The sequence below is a fragment of the Periophthalmus magnuspinnatus genome, chromosome 16 (genome assembly GCF_009829125.3).
Source record: "Periophthalmus magnuspinnatus isolate fPerMag1 chromosome 16, fPerMag1.2.pri, whole genome shotgun sequence".
Classification (NCBI taxonomy): domain Eukaryota; kingdom Metazoa; phylum Chordata; class Actinopteri; order Gobiiformes; family Gobiidae; genus Periophthalmus; species Periophthalmus magnuspinnatus.
Genome location: NC_047141.1, coordinates 20,243,934 through 20,269,640, shown reverse-complemented (window position 1 = coordinate 20,269,640; position 25,707 = coordinate 20,243,934). Strand labels below are relative to the sequence as shown.

General features: G+C 40.7%; 2 protein-coding genes across 3 annotated transcripts in view; one reads left to right on the top strand and one right to left on the bottom strand.

Moving 5' to 3' along the window:
- Positions 1-641: 641 nt before the first annotated feature.
- LOC117383869 (prostaglandin reductase 3-like) lies at positions 642-5,523 on the bottom strand. Its single transcript, XM_033981110.2, has 2 exons — positions 4,952-5,523; positions 642-3,502 (listed from the first exon to the last, which is right to left on the bottom strand). The coding sequence occupies exons 1-2, from the start codon at positions 5,242-5,244 to the stop codon at positions 2,572-2,574; spliced, it is 1,224 nt and encodes a 407-aa protein (XP_033837001.1). The 5' UTR covers positions 5,245-5,523; the 3' UTR covers positions 642-2,571.
- Positions 4,614-25,707, top strand: part of LOC117383325 (teashirt homolog 1-like) — a 33,289-nt gene continuing 12,195 nt past the window's right edge. The window contains exons 1-2 of one of the 2 annotated variants that reach the window (XM_055227582.1): positions 4,614-4,791; positions 6,618-7,059. In XM_055227582.1, the coding sequence (XP_055083557.1) occupies positions 7,020-7,059 (40 nt within the window). In that variant the 5' untranslated portion in view covers positions 4,614-4,791; positions 6,618-7,019. Of the gene's footprint in view, positions 4,792-5,921; positions 6,410-6,617; positions 7,060-25,707 lie in introns of those variants that run through there. The other variant, XM_033980475.2, reaches the window with a different exon arrangement.

Sequence of the window (25,707 nt, the reverse complement as noted above, 5' to 3'; positions counted from 1 at the left end):
GTCTCTCCTAAAACGAGCCCCTCAATTCCTCAAAAGAAGGATGTTTTTGCAGTTGCACCGTCACATACAAGACCCCTCTCTATCTTTAGTGTCTTGTTTACGCTCCACAGTTAGGAGTCTTGTGTGCGTTGCCAGTTAGCAGCGGCAGCATCCTCCTTCTGCAACACAATCCAATTAAATAAAGAGTGTTGTCTCTCCAGGTTCCTGTGTTCTCTAATTGGGGCTGTGACTGTTCACTAATCAGCGCAGGTACAGGTAGGCCCAGGAGGACGCCAACATGAGGCCTCTTCTGTTAATTGAAGAGATGCTAAATCTGGACGCTGCTCTAGGATGGCGCACACACACACACACACACAGAGTACTTGAGGTAAATTCATTTCAATGTTCACGTGCATCATCGACTTTCTCACCTTTTCAGGGCAGGCATGTAAGAGCTTGCATCGACTTCTTAATGCACAGGCAAACAACTCTGACAAGTGTGACTATAACTTGACACTGTCTTTGTGTAATCGTGTAACACTGTCATAGTCCAGTGTATGTTTAAAATGGTAATACTGGTTAAATGTTTACTTTTAGACCATAGTTATACAGAGGGTGTAACAATTTTCAACAGCATTAACAGACTGTAAATAAGCAATTTTCCAAAAAAATTTTATTTCCTTTTTTAAGGGACAGATTTATTTTACGTTGCTGAAACAAACTTTTCCTTGGGTCCACTATATGAATGAGGAAACATGTTTTGATATCAGTGTGTTGGATTTTGTGTCAGGTTGGTATTATAATTAGTAGTGATTTAATATTCAACACAATACATTTTACTCTACAAAAAAATATTTTAAGTAACTTTCCTGTTTGCTGAATTAATCCAATTACACATAATCTGTTGTGATTATAAATTTAATTGATGAACATATATTTTAAATAGTCGGCCACGAGTGATTTGCTGCTAAGAATATTTATGCTATGATAAACATTACACAAAATCAGCAGAACAGTGTGTATTACCCCAATGACCAGTGCATTACATGAACTGAGTGTGGTACCTATTTGTTGTGGATATAACGCAGTCCTAACCTGGTGTGTTCCTGATTTCCTGCACCGTCTGGAGAAGGGAGCAGCTTTGCATGCTGGGGTCACACCTGTAATGCATTTCACACTGGGTTATATTTTGAGTGGCCACCTGGATGAGGAAATAACATGTTCACAGTGCATGGAGCATACAGCCCTCCCTGCCAGGTATGAACAGGTGTTTCTCTTAGACAACACACACTAAGCTTACAGTACAGCCTTCAGTGTTAGCAAGTGTTACTGTTGGAATTGAATTAAATATGTACAAATAACATGTCCACACAATTCCCGATTTTTTGGGAACGTAAAATTCAAATAATTTCTGAAAGTTTGCTATTTTTAAAAGATGTCTGTAAATGCCATTCAAAAGGTCACAATATATGGAAATTTATAATTTTAGTCTACATATATTTTCTAAAAGAATTGTCATTAAAAAAAAGTGTTGGTTAATAGTGTATCATCAAATAAAACAAATATATGTTAAGCAGAAATATAAATTCCTAAGGGATATTTCATTGCAGGCTTTTGAAGCCAGATCTCATACAAATAATGAAAATGCAAGATGTCAGAGGCCATTCCGTACTACATTCACTATAAGTGTTTTTTCTGTACTTGTGGTGTGGAGAGAAGTAATGGCATTTTCCAGTCCAACTTCTCTTTAGCCGAACTTAATTTTTTTATATTATGTGCGGCTCCGGGGCATACGGATAAAAAGATTGATTGTGTGAATGCCGTTTCTGTCAGCCACAAACAGGCAATGAAATACCAAGCACACCTGCAGCCACTGAATTCACTTTTGACAAGCACATACCAATGTAAGCCCCTATTAGAAAAACAATGAAGTATATCATCAAATATTTATGGGAGATAAAGTGCTGGAGAGTGCTAAAAGCAAGCATGTAGTGGCAGCGGGTCTCAAATACTTTTAGATGTGTAGGTGGGCCAGAAATATTTTAGCAGAAATTACAGTGGCTACTGCTTCTGACAGTAATCTGAATATTTATAGGGCTCTGAGTAGGTTACAACCACAGTGAAAGGGGATATTAAGACTTACTGAACAAAATATGGAAAGCAAAGAATATGAAATTATTTGTAGTGTTTATTTATGTAAAAGTATATTGTATTAATCACCTACAAAAATAAATTCTAGTTCCAAAGGGTGACCCAGGATTGCAGCACTTCAGAGTAACTCACAGTATATTCATAAAACATGAATATGCAAATTGCAATGAATCAACATTTCAAGACTAAAAGTTTGTGTACTGAATTAACACATGATTATAATCAAACAAATTGTATAAATGTATAAAACATTTATGTTTAGAGCTTATTTTATTTTATGGATTTAATTCCTACAATTGAACTAATGAATTGACTTGTAACTGGTCTTTAACTGTTACATTTAAGGCGAGTTGTTGAAATGTTAGGCTATAATTTCTATAGTAATATGTCAGTTTCTCAATCAATTTCCTTCATGTATGATTTGTGCAGCAGTGTAATAAATCACAGTTTACTAGTGCTCTGCGCGGCAGGTGCTACCTCCACCACCACCTTGCCCAGGTTTTTCCCAGCATACATGTAGTCCACAGCTCGAAACACTGACTCCAGACCTGAGAACCTCCCCTCCTCTACCAAATCCCCACAGTCCACCTCACACACCAGCTTCCCTTTGGCCATCAGCTGCATCATTTTAGCCAGCGCCTCTCCATAGTCGCTTAAGAAATGAGGCAGGAAGAAACCACGCATGCTAGCCGACTTCTGCAGCAGCTTGACCGGCAGCGTGGCTCCTTTAAAGGCTGGGATCCCTGAAGCAGACTGGTACCCTGAGATGAAGCCAATAACTATGAGTCTCCCCTTTTTAGCCAAACAATTCACCGCCAGCTCTAATGTACTGCCACCGACAGATTCATACACCACATCTATGCCTTTTGGGTACTCTTTCCTCAGCGTCTCGCTCAGGTTTTCCACTTTGTAGTTGATTGGTCTGTCACAACCAATGGATTTGAGGAAGCCAGCTTTCTCATTAGAGGAACAAGTCCCGATAACATGGCACCCGGCCTGCTTGGCAAACTGCACTGCAAACTGTCCAGTTCCTCCTGCAGCTGCTGTGACCAACACAGTCTCACCTTTGGTCAGATCTCCCAGACGTTTCAGTGCAATATAAGCAGTAGCTCCACTGACCAGCAAAGTGAGGAACTCAGGTTTGACTAAGGGGATGCGTACACTCTCCTTGGCTGGCACTACTGTGTACTCGGCAAATGCCCCGTTGCGGAAGTAGGCCACAGTGTCCCCGATGGTGTACTCTGAGCTGGCTCTGAGGCCAAGGCCAACGACCTCGCCGATTCCTTCAAAACCAGCATCAAAAGGAGGTTTCACTGTGGGGTCATAGCGTCCAGCAGAGTAATTTATGTCAGAGGCGTTGATTCCCACAAAACTGGAAAACATGACATAAAACAGGGATGTGATATAATTATTGCAGTTACAGTCAAACATCTCTGTGCTCATTCATTCAAGTAAGACATATTATTTTCTAGATTAGGGAGGTCAGGACTTGATTTGTCTCCTCTCCACCCGTCTGTATGGTACAAACACTCAGGTTTGTTTTGGCAATGATTCTGCTCTCTCCTGAAAAGAACAGTCGTGCTCTGACAGGGAAAGGCTTGTATCACAAAACACATTGCATGATGTCATGATTCATTGTCTTCACAGACACCCACAACAAACTGCACTTTAAAAATCTCAGATAGTTCCATCGGCTCCAAACCCAGACGGCTTGTTTTTATCTTACTTTGGTTACAGAAACAAATATGTGAGAAAGGAAAGTATAAATAAATCATTTACTGTCTTTTAGAGCGGCGGCATGCTGTGTCTCATTACTGTGCCCACCACACGTTAGTTTGAGCTCATACTAAATGCTTTTGTGAGTTACACATGCGAAATCAGAACATTACTGAACCATCTCATTTGACTCTATATGTATATTGTGAGACTATTTTATCTTAAAATGTACATATGTTAAACGCATTGCAATACGCTCATTTAACAATTTACTTTGGCAAACTAAGTGAATAATTTTTATAAGAAACATGCCTGTTTTTTTTTTGTTTTTTTTACTGTGTTGTGTCTTATGTGTGCTATAAATTTGATGCCACCCTCTGCAATCTGATATAGCTTAGAGATACATTTTAAAGGCATTAAATGTATTAACTTAAACCCATCTGCACTGTAAACACAAGTCAAAGCAGAAGCAAAATAATATTAATAAATATATATCCTGCTGCCCTGCACTGATATTTATTTTAAGCAGAGTAAAATGTTTAGTGTCAATACGGGCTATTTCCGTTTTTATTGTATCGGCTACATTTTAAATAAGTCAAACGCATGTGTTTTTTTTTTCCTCTGGCCGCTCAGATGATATTTGTTGTATTGGCTACATTCAGCGGCTGCTGAGGAGAGAAATCCGCGGCTCCAGATTGTGCTCTCTGCTCGTTCTTCTCCATCATCTCCATGTCCTGATGTCTGCGTGCGCCCTTTTCTGTTTGCAGGTTGGTGACGTAGAGACAAGAGAGAGGGAGGGAGAGACAGAGAGAGAGATGCCGAGATGGATTGATAGACAAATGCAGCGAGGGCGGAACTTGGAATTACAGAACAACGCTTATCCCTCACAGATTTTGCCACCTTGTGATGATGACCGCAGGTACAACTGGATATGGCTAAAACAAGGTAAGCCGACTCCTTTTTACAACTTCTAAACTGCGTTTTGACACACGCTATCGTTTGGATTGAAGGAGTGCATTGGGGTGGTTTACTATGGGCTTTTAGGAAAGGCTGTTGGAGACGTGCATCCTGCCTGACGCATGCTGTTTTCAGACAAGCAACTTACCGATTTCTAACGAGCAGCTCCTCGTTTCCTGGTGTCGGCACGGCCACGGTTTGTACGGAAACAGCCTCTCGGAAATGTGGACTAAGCTTGGTAACTACTAGCTTTTTCATAGAGCCGGGTATAGAGGTCCCTCGGTAATCCATGAAGTGCGCGGAGTAGGACATGTCTATGATGTAGTGCCGAGCAGGCACAGAAAGTCCGCACGAAAGTGCCCCTTTTCCTCCTCGTCTCGCTCCGAATAAGCGAAGCACAGCCGTGCCGCTTCTTAGAGAAAGCAATGAAGACGTGGACATGGCAAAGTTCACGGCCAACTTGACTTTACAGCAGCTAGTAGTAATAAGCCCGTCATGCCATTAGCCTGCGCTGTAGGGCTTTTTACTCCGCGTGCGCAGGCGGGACCAGGCCAAACCGCTCGCTCACGGACCTCAGTGAAAGAAAAGCCCCTTTAGATCTACCATAAAACACAAGAACTAGGCAAAGCACGCAGTATTTAGCATTTAACGGGGCTATCGACGTGTAGCCTGTAGCTCTGTAAGAGGCACACTCAAGAGTTATCTGGCTGAGTCCCTCCCCTTCCCGGACACAGCGCTCACTTCCTAGTAAGGTGAAACAAATCAATCCTCATCCTGCAACAACGACCTTACTATATGTTTTATTACTTTTGCTTAACCTACAGTGCACAATGTAGCACAGAGATAGTGATGGTGTCTGCGTCAGACTGACACAAGTACATCTTTAAGCACAACTATTTCTTTGTCAGATATTTCAGTTTTACCATTTGTCACGTGACATATTTTTCATTTAAGACTAGGTTTTATTATTGTATCCCAACACAGTAAAGCCATTGTCCCAGCCCTTTTGTGCTTAACGCCATTAGTTGGTGACATCTAAGTTAAGCCTCATGTCACGCATGCTTGTTGCTGCGCGCAGTTTGTAACTTTTATCTGGCTTTAAGTTCCATGTGGATCATTTCCTTTTGTGGGATTTTTGTAGAGCGATGGGAGAAAGAGAGAGAGAGGAAGGAGGGAGAGGGGGAAAACAAGACAATTAAAAAGATTGACAGGTAGGCTCCTCTGTCAGGGGTGACGCTCGTAGAGAGGGAGGAGTAAAAATGTAGCAGGAAAAGCCACTCGATGCGTCTGTCTATCAGTTGAGGCTGTCTGAAACAGCTCCTGGATCCCACCGCCGTTTCCATTTTCCTTTTTTTAGCGAAGACCTCTCGGATACTCAGAGTCACACGTTTATTCTTTAAATCTGCGACATATATTCTTGTGGAGATTTTTGAAACATATAAATATTTGAGTCCGTGTCGTGGTTGTTGGCAAAGCTTGGATGCGCCTGCGTCTTGTTTGTTCCCCCTTCGCTCTCCCTCTCTCCAAGTGATCCCCACCGCATCAAGCAGCCACCCCTTCTCCAAAAAACTGTCCGAGATACAATGAGATGAGCGACTCGTAAAACGTAAGTAATAAAAGATATCCGCTGTGTGTTTTTATTCTGTTTTCACATTGGAATGGAGTAAAGCGGGGGACAGGCGGGGAGGGAGGAAAAGTGTGTCCGGAGTGGTGAGCTCGATCTGGGCTGAGGTGGCGTGGTGGCCGCGGTACACTGGGACTGACACTAACCTATCTAACGCCTGTTTGTCCTGTCTCATCTCTCTCTCTTTCAGGATTGTGGCAAAGGAAAAGAAAGAAACACGAGGATAAGTTACTTGTCACAAGTGTGCGCTGCACTCACTCGGGACTTATTCTTTACAGAGTTCATTTATTTTGAGTTTGTGTAAAAAGCAAACAAACTCATTACATACCGAGGATTTTGAGTGCTTTTACCCCTTTTAAGTCTGCCATGATGCACAACGAGGAAGACGATCTTTGATGGACATGAAGGTGTCATAAGAAGCAGCTTCGACCCAAATCTCGCGCTCTCTGAAAACTCCACAAAGACTAAGCAAAACGAAGAAAAAGACATTCGATCCATTCACTTCAAAGAACGGGATGTTTTTTCTAAACTGAGAGACTTTCATTGTGTCTTTTTTCCTGCATGAGAAGCATCGTGGAAAGTGACGGTCACTATGCCGAGGAGAAAGCAGCAAGAGCCGCGGCGCTCAGCAGGTATACCCCGAACACACAACACACAACACACTCCCCTCTGGCCAGTCCAGCATTTAACTCTCACTTTATATCGTATTTAAAAGTTCACATGCAAGTTTACATTTATTTCTTAAAGCACACATTTATCATTTTTATCCCATTATTCATAGTTTATCCTGTGCGTAATTCACCCCTGAAGTTGTGTTAAAACTACACAATTATGCAACGTTATCTGAACAACAAAACTGTCAGGATATTTTTTTCGACATACACTTCTGAAGTTAAACTAAATAACGTGTTATGGAGATAAAATGCAGCTTTTGGAGGTTCAAGAGTGAGTAATGATGAATAATTGACTTAGAGAGCAGGGGGAGAAAACTAGAAGGACTCCAGCTTTTTTCCTTCTTTCCTCTATTCTATTAAAGGATTGCCATTCTTGATTTGATGCGTGATTGATCGTGCATCATGTGGCATTCTTTGATCTATTCATCTGTAATAAACATCAATAAATCCCTCCAAAAAGACAGCCAAGTCTGGTGGGTTTAGCCTTTTAGCCAAACACCACTTGTCTGTGTCCCCAAAGGCAAAAAGTTTGATTAGGCATAAAACATAAACTGTACCAAAAATATTTATATGAATGCATATTTTCAACAGGCAGTGCAGTATATTCAACCAATCCTTTAATTTAGGTTCTGTTTGTATCTAAATTCTGCCCACATTCCATGTAAGAATCAGTCCAGTAATGAAATCAATATCCACTGCTGGAGGCTAGTATAATATTAGCTATGTGACCAACTGATAAAACCAGGTGTTGGCAGACGACCGACAACTTTGACTTGTAGTGGTTTGGATTTGGACTCCCCCTTCTTCCTCTCGTCTCCCTGCAGCCTTTAAACAAATGTAAATGAGTGACAGGGGTTTCTACCTCTGTGCTAATGAGCACAAGCCTTTGAAGTTAGGCATTAACAACTGGAGTGAACAAAAGACAGTAACAGAATTTTAAAGAGATTTTGAAATATGAGGTGCAAAGCGGGTCGAACAGGAGGGCCAGTCGACGAAGACTTTGAACTCAGCAGGTTTTATCATTTTAAACAGGGCACTGCTCAAAGATGATGGTGCTTTGAGCTGATGAGGAGGATCAGATGGAGTGTGTATGACGGAGAACATTCAACTAGTCCTTGGGTTTCATTGGGTATACACTATATTTCTATTGTTCAAATCAAATGGCAAATACAATACACACGTTTTTGTGCTAGTAAACTTTTATTTACTTTTAACGTCGGAAACAGTTTTTTAAAAGTAGTAATAGTGGGCCTCACATTCCTCCTTTAAGACGCTTCCAAACTATATGTACACACAAGCGGATCACATATTTGTTCTCTTATTCAGCTTTATGCTTTATGAATAGGAAGGTGAATTTATAAACAGTTTAGTAGTAATGATTGTAAAAAAAAAAACACACAAAAGATTGTAAGTAAAAAAGGTGGTTGTTGTAGTCAGTATTCGCTTACTTAGTATGTATTAACCATTACATAGATTTGACCCCTCCTTCTCCTGTACTCTCTCTCACACACACCATTGATCCATCACAATGTCCCCTGCGTGTCATCATGGCATGTAACGGTCAATCGCAGTTTGGCAGAGGGGTGTATCCAGTTTTCACTGATTGTAACATCCAGGATTGAGATAAGCTCTTGACAGTGATACTGTTAGTAGCACACACAAAGTAACACAATAAAACTCACTTTTGAATTGGAGGTGAGGCGCCCGTGTTCCTCTGGGACCTGCTGCTGACCTGTGGCTTCCTCTCTGTGTGAGGGCAGCGTTCACAGCGGCATGTTACCTTTGATATTATATTTCATTTTTGTTAATTTTTGTTAATGCTAGCTTCTATTATATTGTTGAACTTTTTGTTTTTGAAGGCCTATAGCTGAAATTAAACATTAGATTAAAAAAAATTTAAAAAATGAAATTAATATATTTTGAAATGAGTTATATTCAGTAAAAAAAAAAAAAAAAGTATTTAAAACAAACATGTCTTAAGCAAAACAACATCTTTAGTAAATTATTTTTTAACTTGTTTAAAGAAAAAAAAAAGATTTAGTTTTGTCTGAATTTATGACATAATTTACAGTAAATATGGAAACAGTTTATTTTCAATTTATTGTATCAAATTATTTCCATATTGTACATTTCTACATTTAAAAGTCAAGGGGGAAGTATCCACAATTAAAAATGACAGAACAGGAGTGACTGTCTCTTTCATGTAAAACGTCGTATAGAAGTGAGACAAGAAAGAGGAGCAGATAAGATAGTGGTCTGTATTTCTTTGATGGTTAATTATAAGGCGATGGTATGTGTGTGCTTATGGAGTCAGGGTGGAGAGGGGGGCGAGGTTGCTTCCCGTTGGCTTCATTAGAGAGAGCCCTAATTATCTGTGGAGCTGATGGATTTGTGACAGGCCCTAACGATTAATGCTGACAAATTCAGTAAGGTGTCAAGTCCGCAGCTGCCTTGATGTAATCAAGTTGATATTATACAGTCCCCATAGCCTCTAGTGCACCACCAACTCAATTTGCCTGTGCAGGTGACAAATGGACTTTGCTACCTGACTAATCACGTCAGGAGACAATGCCAGTTAATGACCTCGCTTGAGCCCCCGCCGCCCCCACCCATACCATTCTTATAACCTTGTATTAAACCAGTCTAATTCCTAAGCTATATTGCAATCTCCCTCTTTTTTCCTTCCGCTAATTTTTCATTGCACTCATTTATTTTTATTTAAATCCTTCTAATTACCGCCCTTACTTTATGTGTCAAGATAGCGGAGCATTTTCATAAAGTTCTCGCAATTTTACAGCTGCGTTCAGAAGGTACATTTCCACTGTTGTAAAAGATTTATTTTTTTATTAAGACGTAACTCAGGCCTGATCTCAACTGAGCAATCCAAAGTTGTACCACGATCCATTTTTTAAAAGCGCTGACGTCCTGTTGAAGTTTTTACACTTTTGCATGTGTTACTGAGCTGCCTGTAAATCACGGCTGCGTTAAAACTCAGCGGAGACGTACTTTGGCTGAACGTCTTCTTGCTAAAGGCCTGTAGTTTCTTCCAGTCCGGAGCGTCATGGTGTCCAGGGATTAATGATTTTGCATGCCCAAGATGGCTATGATTACACTGCGACCTTTGTGCCTACACTAAATGTGTGATATTCTCCCCTCAAAATAATCAGCATGCAAAGATTTATACGTCCTACATCCCAGCCCTCGTACATATGTCTACACTGGCATACTGAACGTGTTAAAATGCCTGTAGGTGTTTTTAACTTGCCAAATTCTGAATGCCACCTCCTTTCCTGAGAATTCAAGCAATCTTGAAAAGTTAATTTTGTGCAAGTAGAATGGCCATGAAGTTAAAGTGTAAATGACTTAATGACACTGTTGCTTCTGAGAAATGACTTGTATGTTTATTGAAGGAAAGAAAGACAGTGTGTGTTAGGCAGTGGGCTACAGAGACAGCGGGGGCAATGGGAGCGTATGTGTGTGTTGTAGCTTAGACCAGAGCGGTGTTAGTTTCCTGGAATGAAAAACTTGTAATGGTAACCACGCCATGTTAGTCATCCTCTTTAGCAGGGCTTGACTTCAGTGCTCCCCTGTTCCCTCTTAACTTCAAAACACCCCCCCTTTTCCCCACCACCACCACCATCACCAGCTGTGTTTCTGTTAAACCTGTTCACTTAAACCAATCTGAACACAAGTTATCAGACATGTATTGATCTAACCTGTTGCTCTGGACAACTCAGGTGTATTGTATGTTTACTGTATGCTGGCTGTGCATTACCTCTGCGTACATGTGATCAACCTGTTCTCGAGGTTACGCTAATTGGAGCGGCCGTGTCGTTAGCAGGTGGCATCGATCGGCCCATCGATAGTCACTTTTGCTCCAGCACCTCCCACAGAAATGAACAGTTAAATTTACATGTGGGATTTGAGGTAGTGAAAGGTCAAACATGCTCTGCTTGTACTCTAATGCCTCGAGTCACCAGCGCACTGTGTGTATTATGCAAAGATAATAATTACGCTCCTATTAACGTTAGAGTCACAAGATCTTGTAAAATGAATTAGGCTTGTTGAACAGTGAAAAGGGAACAGTGTTACTGTATCAAAATGAGGATATCAGTGCGTTTATCTGTGTTTGATAAGCACTCTCTGTCCACACATATTTCACATCAGAGAGCTTACAGCCCATCTCGTCTCTTTCTGTTTCTGATTCTTCCTGGTTCTTTCTGGGGCATTCTCCACAAAAGCTGCCCTCAGGCCAGTTTGCTCCATCACTAGTGTACTGTTGGCCTCTGCGTGCTCACACACACTCACACACTGCAGCGTAAACACAGACAGACAAACACACACCTACACCTAATGCTTAAATGCAGCCAGCATGTCTCTGTGGGAGGTCATAATGGAGGTGGCTGAGGATGATGGGAAATCATATCATTAAAGCTGCCAGATGTGCTTTGTTGCCTTTCTTACAGCACATAAAAACAGCAGCAAGTCATGGGATCCACAAAGAGAATTGTGTCTGAGAAAATCAGGTCTGAAAACAGATAGAAGCAGCCCCCTGGGACCGGGCTGACAAGCAGTCTCACTCCTGACTGCCATAGAAAAACAATTTATCCAAATAAAGAATTTTTGTTTCCATTTTTCAATGCAGCCGCATCATAACAATATTTTTTAAGTTATGTGAAATCAGAATTAGTCTCAAAGCATTGATAAACACTGAGCCGATAGTGTTATCAGTGCCTCATGTTAAGTGTGCTTAATTACTATGTAATATTTGTTTGGTGCACAGTAATTTTATTTTGTTAAGGCTTCGCACTTGGGTTGTAATACATAAAAGCTTATTAATAGAAATTTGTTGAAATGTTAGGGTTTTATTTTCTTCTGGCATATCATTTGAGCTGTGAACAAGATAAGAGGGGAAACATTCAAGAGGAATAGTCAAGAAACATTTAAAGGAAGAAAATGACATCCTAAATTTTCTTAAGTAAAGCATTACATTTAGCGGGGATAAATTTGCTCTTCTGATCAGTGCAGCTCCTTCTCAAGTGGCTACGAGAAGTCTGTTAGAACCTAACTCAACATGTTACCTCTATCAATAAAAGATGAGCAATTACAGAATATTTTGTCTAATAAGTATTTGAATTCCTCAGCGCAGGAAAAAAAAACATGTAGCTTACCCACTCATTACATCAGTTAGCAGGGGGAGTGAGAGGCAGTGCTTTGATGCTAACAAACAAACAAGACAAACGAGATGGGCCCACTACAGAGGAGCAGAGCTCCGTCCAGGGACACCCAGCCTGCCTCTCCGCCCCGCTACGTCTTAGTCTTCACATAATCTTTTCTTGCTTTTCATTTTTTAAACCATGTCTGTTGTACTTTTATTTTCTAGTTCTACATGTTGCAAATTTTTCATTCATCTCTTTCTTTCCGCTCAAGTTTATTTGTCCTAAGGATGTGTTGTTATCAGTCAAAAATAAGACCGTATAAGTGTGTGTAACCACACTGATAGTATAATACACATAATAAGTTATACAATTTTGTGTTTTTGCAACATGAAAAGAACACGTTGCCAGATAATTAGTTGTATGAACTTGATGGAGTTGAAAATTTTAAATATATCGCGCCTTTGGATTTCGGTAAGTTTAACGTTTAATTTTCAGCCAATCACTACAAATTGTAATCATCTGTATAAATTAATCAGAAATTATATGATTAAGTATTACTCAATGACATCTGGAGAGCAGCGGTGGGGTGGCGTGGGGTTTGCGTGGTGAGTGAGCAGTGGGCAGCTTTTAGGACGGGTATTAGAGCTGACAGATGAACAGGACGACACACAAATTCTCCTGCAACAGCTGCGACTGTCGCCATTATCCTGACAGGTGTCAATTAAGAATTACTGCCTGGCCGGCCGAGTCCCCCCAACCTCGTGCCCCCCGCCTGCCATCTCACTGCACACACACAAACATATTCAGTCACATGCACACTAGCCCACGCCTGGTCCAGCTGTCTGATGGAGAGAAATAACACATTAGCCACATTAGCGCTAGTTACTGTTGTTTTGGTGGATTGCAGGTTTGTTCATTTGTTCTTGTTGTTTTAAATGTTGGCTTGATAATTACATTTTAGTTTTCACAGTTTGGGAATATTTAGAATTTTGGAATATTTCTCGACTGGCCTTCTTGCCTTCTGTCCGGTTGCAGTTTTATTTGTTGAATTTTGTTGAACGGCGCCATGCAAATGCTATGTTCAGTAATATCTGCAAAGCCATAACATAAGTTTGATGGATATATATTCATCTATATATCATTTGTTTTCCTTAATTACATATAGTGATTGTCATAGCATTATAAAATTTCTTATTCTTGTAACCTGGATGTTGCACTATTGCAGTAACATTAAATTTACAAGATTTTGATCGCACAAACATTCCACATATCCTCAAAGATCTTATCTCTGTTTCTTTAATTACGTGTGTACATCTCATGCATCAGTGTGCAGTGAGCTTGCCTCTAAATGCTAGTTTCTTACATCCTCGGTGGCTGACTGCTGGCTAAAATAGGGCCTCTTTTATTCCGCATTGTAAAGTGGAGGAGATGAGGTCAATGAGTGAGAAAATGAACAGTTGCCATTGCCCATCTTGAAGGCTTGCTTCCAGTAAACCCCGCTGGCTAACGGACACTTTTCAGACCTGAGCCAAAAACACAAGACAATTGAGTAGTGTTTTCTGTCTATATCTGTGCTCAGAATGCATCTTTAATATCATTCGTGCAGTTACTGATTTAGTTTACTGTTTCAGACTTGGGATATTTGTATTTCACATTGGTAAAGAATCTACTAATAAAATAGATATTACTGAATTGAGTTAGCATGGACTTTTTCTATATTTTCATAATAATAAAAGTAAATATAAAGCGTAAACTTCTGAAAGCGCACTTAGGTTAAAACTGTTTTGTGCAGTAGCGTACATTTAGTAGTCCGTAAACACCTTCAGAATTCATGTTTCGGCTTATTCTAATAACATGTTATTTAGCCTTATACATGTCGTCTCCAAATTCAAACTTATTACATTCTCATGTGGCTGGCTGTTGACACGGTGTAGTTATTACTTTGCTTGTGTAATAAATGCAGTTTTGGTTGCTGCTGCAGAATAAACATGAGACGCTTCAATCGGTGGAAGAGGAAAAAAAAAAACATGGACGTGAAAAGGCAACATGAGCTCGAGTGTAGAGAGGCTCCCAGTAAGAAGACGCAGTTGGATTTGCATGTTCACTTGGGAGTTAGAGTTTTGGATTTCCTCCCTGGAAATCATTTGCCACAGAAAATGAGCGAGGAAGATAATATCACTGTTATTTTGTTACTTTATTTGCATATCTCTTGTTTTAAATAAGGCAACCCCTGGAGTAAAATTCAGTTTGTTTTTCACCACATTATTATTATTTTTTCTCTTCACCTCTGTCCCTCTAACTCGTTTTTTATTCCCTTCTTTCTTGAGGCGTACCTCTCCTGTTCAGTCTCACACGGGCACTGTACAACGCTCTAAGCAATATCAAACCTGCAAATATTTTTTCCATCCACATGCAAATCGCTCTTATCATTGCCGCTTTGCCCCCCACCCTCCACCCGCCTCCTCGCCTTAGCCACCCCAAACGGTTGTGTGTAATCAAAGTAAACGGCGGCTAAAGCTAAAAGGGAAGCGCTCTTTGTGGAGATGGATGGAGGGGTTAAATATTAACCGGATGCAGCTGACTTAAGGCGAGTGTTTTACATAGCTGCTCCCACCGCGGATGAGGCGCATTGATCCTCTGGCCCTGGCGCCTCCGCTTGTTTGGCTGCCTGCCGCTAATTTTTCACCATCATCTCACTCTAAGCCAGACCTTTACAACTGAGAGCAATGGGAGCGACGTGAATGGCTACAACCCGTTAACCGCGGCACAACCCTCCCACCCCACAATCCCTCTCTCCCCCCGATCTCTCTCTCTTAACTGGGGCAGGTGAGATGGATGATAGCAATTTGAAATTTTGTTTGTGCGTGTGATCATGGAGATTGTTTTTGGTATTACCATGGTGTAACAATTCCCATGATTAATTGCAGGGAATGGTTTGTTGTGAATGAAAGGGAGCAGGAGAGAAGGGGGAGAGCTGAGAAGTCTGCAGCTTGGTCACCCTCCGGAGTGGTGCCTGGTGAATGTGCTGTTTATCAGCTGACCTTGAGCCCAACACTGGCTCCCTCTCACTCCGGCGCTGACCGACAACTCTCTCCCAGGATCCTGCCACCGCACACTAGCCCTCTTGTCATATCACTGCCTTCATTTCCTCATGCTGCTTTCTTCCGCCCCTCCAGCTGTGATTAAAAGAGCAAATTAAACCACTCAAACTAACTTTGGCCTAAAAGGAGACTAAACAAAAACAAGATGGCCACAGTGGCTGCTTTATATTTACTAGAAGGACATTAGCGGTATGTGGCAGCAATAGCCTTGCATGGATTCACTGTGTTTGTTGTCTACATGTGCAAAGCCATATCTTGTGGGTCACAGTGGCAGCTTGTTAACAGGGGTCCCGTCCCTCCCCCTCCTACTTTTACCAAACACAGTCAGATATGCACTCTCACATATGCACAGTTGTTGCTGCATTGTGGAGGCCTTCTGGCATTTACAAAAGCCTTGCAGGTCGGTACCCTGAAGTCGTCAGACAGGCCCATAGCTCATCACTCAACACTAATGATCCCCCTCCACCCTGAACATAACACACTCCCACCCAGCATGGCCAAAGTGCACATGTGATGGGGTCGTGGGCAGGTCATGACCCCTAGGTGGCTGGAGTGAGGTGGAGTGTTGCAGTGCCATACAATGTTTCTTTTCTGATCCCTTTGTCTCACAAACAGCCCTTTTTATCCAGTCTATTTATCAAACTAATGTCAACTTGTTACACCAGATGTTTTGGATAATGATATAATGAAGTGCGCATTTTCAAGCCTTCTCATAATTTGTCAAATGTAAAGTTGTAAGAAAATGTGATATATAGTACATGCATTATGCTGTTAATCATTTCTTAATCATATTCAGTGATTAAATACATTTTAAAAGTGTAAAGTTTTAAGAGCAATTCTATTGAATAATTATAATAACACTTTGTCTTGTAGATATTCATGAAGACCATAATTGCACAATATGTGAAAAAAATAAATATGTAGAAATCTTGCAATAATTTACCAGCAAATATTTGTATTTAATTTTACATAAAACATTCAATAAAGGACTAAGTGAGGATAATGCACCAGTTATTTAACTCACTTATTTAATCATAGTGTGTCTCGTAGCAGCATGAGTATATGGACATGTTGATAACAGTACATTTCCCACTTATTGCTCAACCTTAACAAGTATCCTCTTTTCTCAAAACCATTCCCCCCTTGTCTTTCTGTCTGTGGCTCTTTTGCTCTCCTTTAGTCAAAGTAGCCCTGGTCCCCATAGCAACACTAGTGAACTCTTTACTCATTAGTGTGTGTGTGTGTGTGCAATCTCCCGAAGCCTACCCTTTATTTCTGACTCGACTAGATCTGACTAGCTTAACATTTCTTGTACTTTTATTTTTACACTATTGTGCTCATAGTTTACAATTTCCTCCATTGAAAATAGGTCTGTTTGTCTTGTCATAGAAGCTTAAATGTATTGTGTCCATGTGCAAAAATTGAGAGGCGACACTGGGAAAGGTTCCTTCGTCACGCCTGATGTTATTTTTTTTCTCTTTTTTGTTGGCTGTTAAATCTCCACAGTGCTGATAACAGGTCAGCCGTTGAGAGAGAGAGAGAAGGAGGGAGGGAGGGAGTGAGAGAGTGAGCGAAAGGAGGTAGAAAGGGTGTAGGAACTAGGGAGGATAGTGTGGAAGCAAAAGAACAAGTATATGATTATAGAGAGCATCAGAAAGTGTGTGAAGTGGAAAAAAAAAAAGGTCTTGTGTTTGCTGGCTCACCCGAAGCGTGGGCGGTGCATGCAGTTGTGGGGTCAGTAGGATGCCGTGATAGGCTAATCTGCTCGGAAGGGAGGGTTAGTGCAAGGCTCTGGGGCCCTATCATTGGCTGGGCTCATTTGACTTATGAAATAAAATATGTCTTTTATAGATTGATAGTGGAAGTATCTACTTTGAAAACTGAATATTTATGTGCCTGTACTGTACTGTATGCTTATGTGTGTGTGGCTTACTTTTCCTGTATTTATCCCTGTTCCTTTGGGATTGTATACAAGTTTTTTTTTTTTTTTTTCCATAACTAGACACATGGATGACAGATGACCCTATGGGAGACACCAGCCATCCTGCCCGGCCGGAATCACACCCCCACCCTCCTCTTCACCTGCCCTCCTCCTGGTGCTAAAGAGCCCGTTTTGTTTACTTCCTTGCCTTTTCACCATAAATCTTTGACTCTGGTTCCTAGTGGCACTGGCCTCTTTTTCCTCGGGTTACATGATCATAATAGCTGTGTCATAACTTGTATGTGGTACCACTCCGCTTTGTATAAGGAGGGCTGAGAAGCTGGGAACAAACTGGACAAAGGAGCAAGTGTAGGGCAACTTTGCAGAATTTAGTAATATCATTTTATATACAGGTTTAGGTGTTTTTATATATATATATATATATATATATATATATATATATATATATATATATATATATATATATATATATATATATATATATATATATATATATATATATATATATATATATATATATATTTTTTTTTTTTTTTTTTTTTTTTTTTTTTTTTTACATGTATACACTATTCAAGGCAGGAATAATCTAGATCTGTAGTTCATCTAGGGTTAAACCAGGGCCAAATTATACCAAGTTGTTTTGAACCATTTTGTTCTAGCATATTTTGATTTAAGACCTGAGATACTTTTTGGTTGTGTACATTTCTTTCAGAATGGTGGGGGCGGGGAGCAGGGAAGTTATTGGACCAAAGGAAACCTAAATCCTCATATAAAAAGGCCATGCACCCAGCCAGGGCCAAGGGAGAGCGAGAGGGAGGAAGACGGGGTGAGAGAGTGAGAGAGAGAAGGGAAAAAAGTAGATTTCCTTTTGGAGCAGGGCCATACATCACAGGGCCTCCCAGCTGCAGTGTCACCGGCTGACAGAATGACATGTGTCATTTATCAAAGGGGCCAGGCGGGGGCCTTGGGAAACGTGCACCACAAAGCCTGAGAGAGTTCATTCCAGCGCTCAGCCCGCCCTCTGTCCCACTGCTGTGAGCCCGCCCTTACACTCTCTCTCCTCCTCGTTTTCTCTCCTCGAACGCCCCCCTCACTCCCCACCCGCTGCCTCCACCCTCTCTCTCTCGTCTGTGCCAAAAAGAGCCCTGTAATGTTTTCTGTCTTCCCTGTAGTTACACACAGCTGCACCAGTGTTGGTACCTGAGAGTGGGCAGACTCAAATGTTTGAAAAAGTTTTAAACATTGAATGTACACAGGAAGATGAGGGACATTGTTGACATGTACAATGACCTGTTGCTTACATTTTATATTGTGTAGCTTACTATATGTTTAACATACACAGCATACATAGTACATACCATGTTTTTAGTTAAGTAAACATGAGAAACTTTTAATGTTTTTTTGTTTTTTTTTCTTGACTATTTTTTTTCAGCTGTAATTATATACATGTTGATCTACAGTCACCCTCATATTATTACAGTTACAGTTTATAAACAATATCATAAATCATTGTATTCAGCCGATTAAGTTTCCTAAAATACATACACACTCCATACCTGATACTTGGAGTTCTACCTTTGAACTCTGAGGCCCCTTTAAGAACACATTATGTTGCCTGTACACAGGAATACCTCATGTAACTTGTATGTCAGCTACAATAGTGAGCCATGTCAGATCGAAGCATAGAGTGTGTGTGTGTGCACTTGTTTGGTGCGCACCAGTCTGGGCTTCCTCTCATCCATCACACATTCACCTTTCATCCTGAGCCTCTTATACCCCCATCATCAGCCTGTGCAGGGTTAACCCTATCACGACCACTTCCACATTCAATAAACTATGTTACCTGAAAGCGCCGCTCTTCTCTTACCAAGGTCAGATTGGACTGAGTGAGGGCAGATTCTTAAACCCTAATCTGATTTTGGTGTTTAGACGATGCATATTGGGACTAATGCATTTGAAATGGGTCCAATGTAGGACTGTGCAAGTCATTTTATTTAAATTCTGATTACAACTATCAATCTAATCAATTGTAAATAATTTTAAAAAAAGTAAAATATTAAATTGTTTTCACATAGAGGCCTTTGCCCCCAAAACCTTCAGCAAAGCCACATACTGTGGCTTTTAAAACATGAATCACAAAAGATATCTGTGTAATCCCTCAGTTGTCCAGGTCTGATCCATAGCAAAAGGCGACATTTAAATCTGTCAACTGGACAAACTGTTGACAGTTAAACTTCGCCTTTTGCTATGAATCACAAAACGTTATCAATAAATATATAAATACAGCAGCAAATACATACAACTAAAAATAATCTCAAATAATCACATAACCAAAAGTACTGTAATTTTATTTTGAACGGCTCTTGTCAAAGGTGTATATTTGTTAAATATAAAGCAATTTTTCCTAATACTGTGCCGATGGTACATTATATATGTAGTGAAATGCAAATGCAATCTGTTTTTAAGAATTTAGTGCTCACTTATAGCTAGCTAATAGCAGACTAAATGCTATGCCTTGGCACGTCACATAGCCACAAGAGCAGCTAGAAAACTCCACTGCATGAAAGTGTGTTTAATAATTAAAAGTCTAACTCGGGGCAGTGAGGCAGTGAGGAGGAGGTGCTGATGAGAGAGAGAGAGAGAGACAGGGTGAGTGAAGGAGTGAAAAGCAGAAAAGGGAGATGTGGGGGTAACCCATGACAGTGTAGTGTTTCCTGGCTTTGTCTGCAGAGGTTAAAAGATATGGTACATCATTAAGAGCAATATTCAGGGGCTGTGTCACTGAGGAACGACCTCTCCAACAGGTCAGGGATAGTTCACCAACTACCATCCCCCCACCACTGTGTGCACTGTCAGGGAGAGATGGGAGAAGAGTTTACTTTGAGTTTTTATATTTACTTAAACAGTGTAAGGTAAAAGCACATAGATCAGCTCTAGCTCATTTATGACATTGAGAGCTTTAATTGAGTGAAAACTGAAGGAATTATGCTTATCCTTTTAGTAAAGTATGAAGTAGAAATAAAGTATGACTTCTACCACTTTTTGTACTGTACAGTCTCCAGCACATTTGAACCCAGAACCTTATCTGGCCAGTTTACTACTGACGCAAAAAAAAGAAAGACAGACCTCTTTCATTTGTCTTCATAAGCCTCATTTATTTTTCTCTCCAGATGTGAGCTGACAGGCATCACTCAGTGATGCCTCTCCCTGCCCTTGACCCCCCCCCCTCCTCCCCCCATTATGTCTTGGTGGTCAGGACAAGCACCCCTCCATCCACCCCCCCCACTCCCCACCCCATCTCCCCTCACGCACTCCCAAGTCCACTGTCAGTATAACACAAGATGGATGTGTCTTTAAAGCTGAGATTGATTGTGGATATCAGAGTTATGGTGCCATTCATCACAGGCCCATATTATTCAGACTAGGAGGATTGAACCGGGAGGTGGGACTTTGCTAAGCCCTTGGGTGGGTCCTGCTGGGGGTAGTGGGAGTTTAATGGGTTGTAGATGAGAGTGCCATAGAATTATATGCTTGTGTTATACATTGGTTTGTTGGATGCACTGGGGGACTCAGCCATGTGTGTTTGTGTGTATCTGTCTGCATTGATCCTGGGTGATGTGATCCTCTTCCAGAGTCCTCTATTATCCAACTCTTGATTTACAGCTTTATTGGGATTCTTCTCCACTTCTCCAATATTTTTATGTCTAATTTCTGAGATTAAAATGGCAAATTATAGTATATTAGATTGCAGTCAAATGAACTTGTTTTTATGGTCATTTTAGTCTTATTGGTTTATTATAAACTTATTATAATCTACAACTACTTTTTAGCATTCTTACCTTTGTTTTAGACCCCCATACAACCAAATTATTTTGGCTGAAAATTCTAATGTATTTGCTATTTTGGAGCTGTAAATATACCTCTTAAATATTTACAGTATTTGTTCTATCTCCATCATCTTCTTTCCTTCAGGTTGCACATTCAACATGCATACTCTCCCCTAAACTTTGAGTTTGTACTTTTGATCTCATTATTCCTCCTGCTTTAGCGCCTCTTTGTGGCCCGTAGACATTGGAGTGCCATGGCGGTTTGGGAGGTGCGTCCCTACCCCAGGCCTCCCCTCTTGGCTGAAAAGAGCCCTCATTGTGCGACGTCTTTTATGGGGCTGTGTGAAAGACAGGGATGCACTGCACTCCAGTCAGTATTCAAATGCACGTGGTAAAGCAGGCAGCCGAGCAGGACACACACCACAGGTTGTAAACGCTTTGAAAAGCAGAGTACTGAAGGCTCTCTCCCTCTCCCCTTTTCTTTTGCTCCTCTCTGTTTCTCCCAGTCCACCTGTCTTCTGAAGGCACCTGAAACCACTTTCTTCTTCCATCGCTAAGAAAAAGAACCTCTAAGTTTTTGCTTGAAAAAATATAAATCTTTCCACTATTATCAGAAGTCAAGTCATGCAGAAATGCAAAAATAAGAAGGTAATCACACTTTGTGCTGCCTTTGTCGTCACTCTGTGATGGAAATGGGTCTAAATATGAGATTAGAACCTGCCGCTGACTGATGCTATTAGGCAGATATGCCATAGACTTTACTATCTCCCATGAAGGATTAGTGCAAATTATACTGGGAGACAGGCTTGATTTCTCTGCCTCTGCCTGGCTGGATGTGGGCATTTGAGGCACTCTAAGTTGACAGCGTCTGTCTCTGCTTAGTTCATGGAGACAGGTTGTGTGACAGCTGATGCCAGGCAGGGCTTAAAGTGTGTGTGTGTGTGGGTGAGTGTTTGTGTGGTGGAGGGTGTTTGGTCGGTGTGTGTGAGCCAAAGTAGCAGAGTTATAAACTGACAGGCGAGTGCGTCAACGTCAATGACTTTTTTCAAGAAACAGGTTCCCTTTTAAGTAGGTGACAATTGGGAACAGTTCATTTTAATCTCAGTGACTGCCACTGGCTTTATTAAAAGACTAGACTGTCCATGATGTCCACTTCATGCCGTTTTTCCTTTAAAATTATGTCAGAAACATATGTGAAGACAAAATCATTGTGAAGATTTAACATTTTTCCTTTTGGTTATGCTTGAGGACAGTTGTTTCATGGCACAATTGATTGTGTAGTTTAGGTTTGAACTGTGATGTTGGTATTACCGGAGGAAGGTGGCTAAGCAGTTGTTCACCTCTCAGGAATGTTTGAGGGAACATGCAAATGCACCGTTTTAGCCCTGCTGTCTCTACGCTGCGGCTGATTTAGGAGGCTGACATGTCCTTTAATGTTGGTTGTAAACTGGAGGGGAGGATTTATAGGCTCGAGCTTCGTTTCCCCCACTGTCTCTGTTATGTGGTTCTGGGACGACAATATAAGCACTTACTACATTTAGATGTTTCCACATCGGTGCTTGTTAGGCTTTGTATCAAAGTTATGTGTTGTTTTATGTGTCATCTAAGTGAGATACAGGATGTTTAACTAAAATAAAAAATTGCCCTGTATGTTAAAACTTTACTAAAATACTAGAAATGTGTCACTTGTAGTGACATGACTCTGAGTCGTATTTCCTGAACACTCAATGCCAGATTGTAAATCTTTCCCAAGACTTCCTAACAGGTCCCAATTTCCTTCAACAAAGGCTTTACTGTTACCTGCACATTGCACAATGATTTGTCATTTTATTTAATTCAATTCTGCATGCAGTATTTGTCTTGACTACTTAGCCTGGTCACGGAAAGTATTCCTTTTTGTTAAAGATATTTGAACTGTTGAAAAAAAAAAAAAGTTTTTAAATATTTCAAATAAAAAATGTATGACATGTATAGTGACAACAGGTTTAAAGTCAGATGTTTAATTATATTTGAGTAGCAGAAGTAGCAGCCTCTACTGATCGGTCACCTCTAACGGCTGCTCCAAATCAGTCTCATCCGCTGCTCCGTTCACTTTGAGTGATCAGCCCCAGTTTGCCTCTGCCAGCTCACCACTTGATGTTCGTTTCTCTATTTATTTTCACTGCCCGTGCGTTTTTCCCCATATAAAGACAGTCTATGTCCGAGTGTGTCATGGCGTGATGGATTGCATAGCCGTCTTCTCTGAGAAGGAGAACAGGGGGATGGTGAAGAGAAAAGAGGAAAGAGTGAGAGAAAAGCAGAGAGGTGCAACAGTGAAGGACATGGCAGCTTAGCGCTGGCCAAAAAGACTGTGCTGAACACCTGCTCCTGTCTCCAACGCCCCTTCAACCTCCTCATTACCTGTCAATCTATCACAAGGCAGCCAGATCAAATGTCTGCAGCAGCCAGGACTGGCGCAGGGAGGGAGGGGTGGGCGAGGAGCAGAAAGAGAAAGAAGGACAGAAAGCAGAGGGACAGATTGCACGTCTGGGGAAGCACAAAATGAAGAGGAAGTAAACGCAGCAGCTGTGTGTGCATATACAAGATCTGTTGATAATTTGAAGTAAACTTTGTTCAGAGAGCAATTTGAAACTTATGTTGCTGTTTGAATTCGCCAAATTAAGATCTCAATATTGTCTTATTTGCTGGTGACTCAATACATCTTGTTATGGACTTGGCAGAAGTTTGATCTGAAACTTTAGTGCTGTTGTTAGCATTATTGTTCTCCTCTAAAGAGTGGCACTAATACCCAGTGCTTACTGTGTGGTTTGTGATTGGCGCCTGTGTGTAAGACGTGAATCTCTGACAGCTGCAGGAGGCTGGGCTGCGTCTCAGGTTACACTCACAATGGGCTCAATGTCTGTCTCTCACATATGCATTGTTGTGCATGCATCTTGTTGCATACACCTTGCAGTTTAATTTTATAAATACAGATCTGTAGATTCAATTTGCAGCATAACTGTTACATAAATTGTATCCAGATATTAGCATCCTAGACACATTCAATGGAAGTGATAAACAACAGGTACTTTTTCACTGCATTAACGCTCACACATTTTCATTTAATTTATCTTTATTTATACAGATAAATTAAATGAGTACCAGACTCTCTTTTTCATGAATGCCCTGATTAAATACAGTACAATACAAACAAAAACAAACTAAACAAATAACTGTATAGGTCCATGTAAAACATTAAAAACAGGTGCAGTTGTGATTATGTTTATCACCAGATTATTAAAGTGCATTAGTGGCACCAATGGATCCAGTTTTGCATGTCCTTGAAATGTATTCCTCTTTTTTCCCCCATTTCAGTTCTAGTGCAGCAGTTTTTAGACATAAACAATCATGAACTATCATGAGATCTTGTATAATAAGTTTCTGTATCAAAGTTCAACAAGCAAATAAGATGTTCAGGCAGTCTGTCAAGTCCCTTATAAATACATTTTATACAGTGTTGTTCTTTTTTGACAGATAGTGATTGCCAACCTACTTTTTCATCGAGTGTACAGTGCTGGGTTTTAAATTCATCACCTGTTATGAAACGAAGAGCTGAGTGAAAAAGTGTAACTAAAGGTTTCAAAGCAGAGACTGAAGTCCTCATGTCTCCATAACCCAGTACAGAAAAAAGGTTGATTGAACAATTTCTTTTCTATAATTCAATGGGAAACGAGATTTGTTTCTATAATAAAATTAACATTTTGATTTTAAACTGTTTCATGATTCCGTATGTATTTTAAAGGATACGCTTTCTTCAAGCCAAAACCCAAGATATTTATACGAGGTGACTCTTTCAATCAATGTACCCTTAAGTGTATAAAGGTTGCACATCACAATGTTTTGTTGAAAAAAATCTCATACTTTGTTTTATTTGCATTCAATGATAACTTAAGATGATGAATGTTTGTTTTTTTTATTCATTAAAATCCTGCTGCAATTTTAAAATCACCTGATTGACCATGACCAGTCAACCATTTCTGATCCCTTTCAGTCATCACGGTTTCTTTATTCCATGTTCTCGTAGCGTGTGAGCTGCGGTGATTTACGGTAATTATCAGGCGTTGGGTCATCTATCAGGCTGGTTGTTGCTAGGAGATGGAAGCAGCTGCTGTTGTCTTGTCAGGGACAGCTCTTGTGTGTGTGTGTTTCTAGGGATTTGGGTAATGCTTGAGTGTGTGTGCGCAGGTGAAGTGGTCCATCCTGATGTGTGGATTTAAAAGCGCAGGTGGCCCAGGAGAAAGAAGGAAGTGGAGCAGTCAGTAGATGGAGAAGAGGATTATGGGAAGGGGGGTGTATGGGTGAGGGTGGGGTCAGAGGTTGAAAGAGGGTTTGTGTTTGGGAAGTGTGGGACTTAAAGGCACAGGTGTATATATGATAGACGGAGGAACGCCATGATAAATGTCCATACTGATACCTGGGTTTGGGAGGAACAAGTCTGAGTGGCTACTACAATGCAAGATCTGCAGTGTGTTTATATTGAAATAAGGAGCTGCAGTCTTTCTCCATTGACATGTGATTGACTCACAGATGGTTGCTGG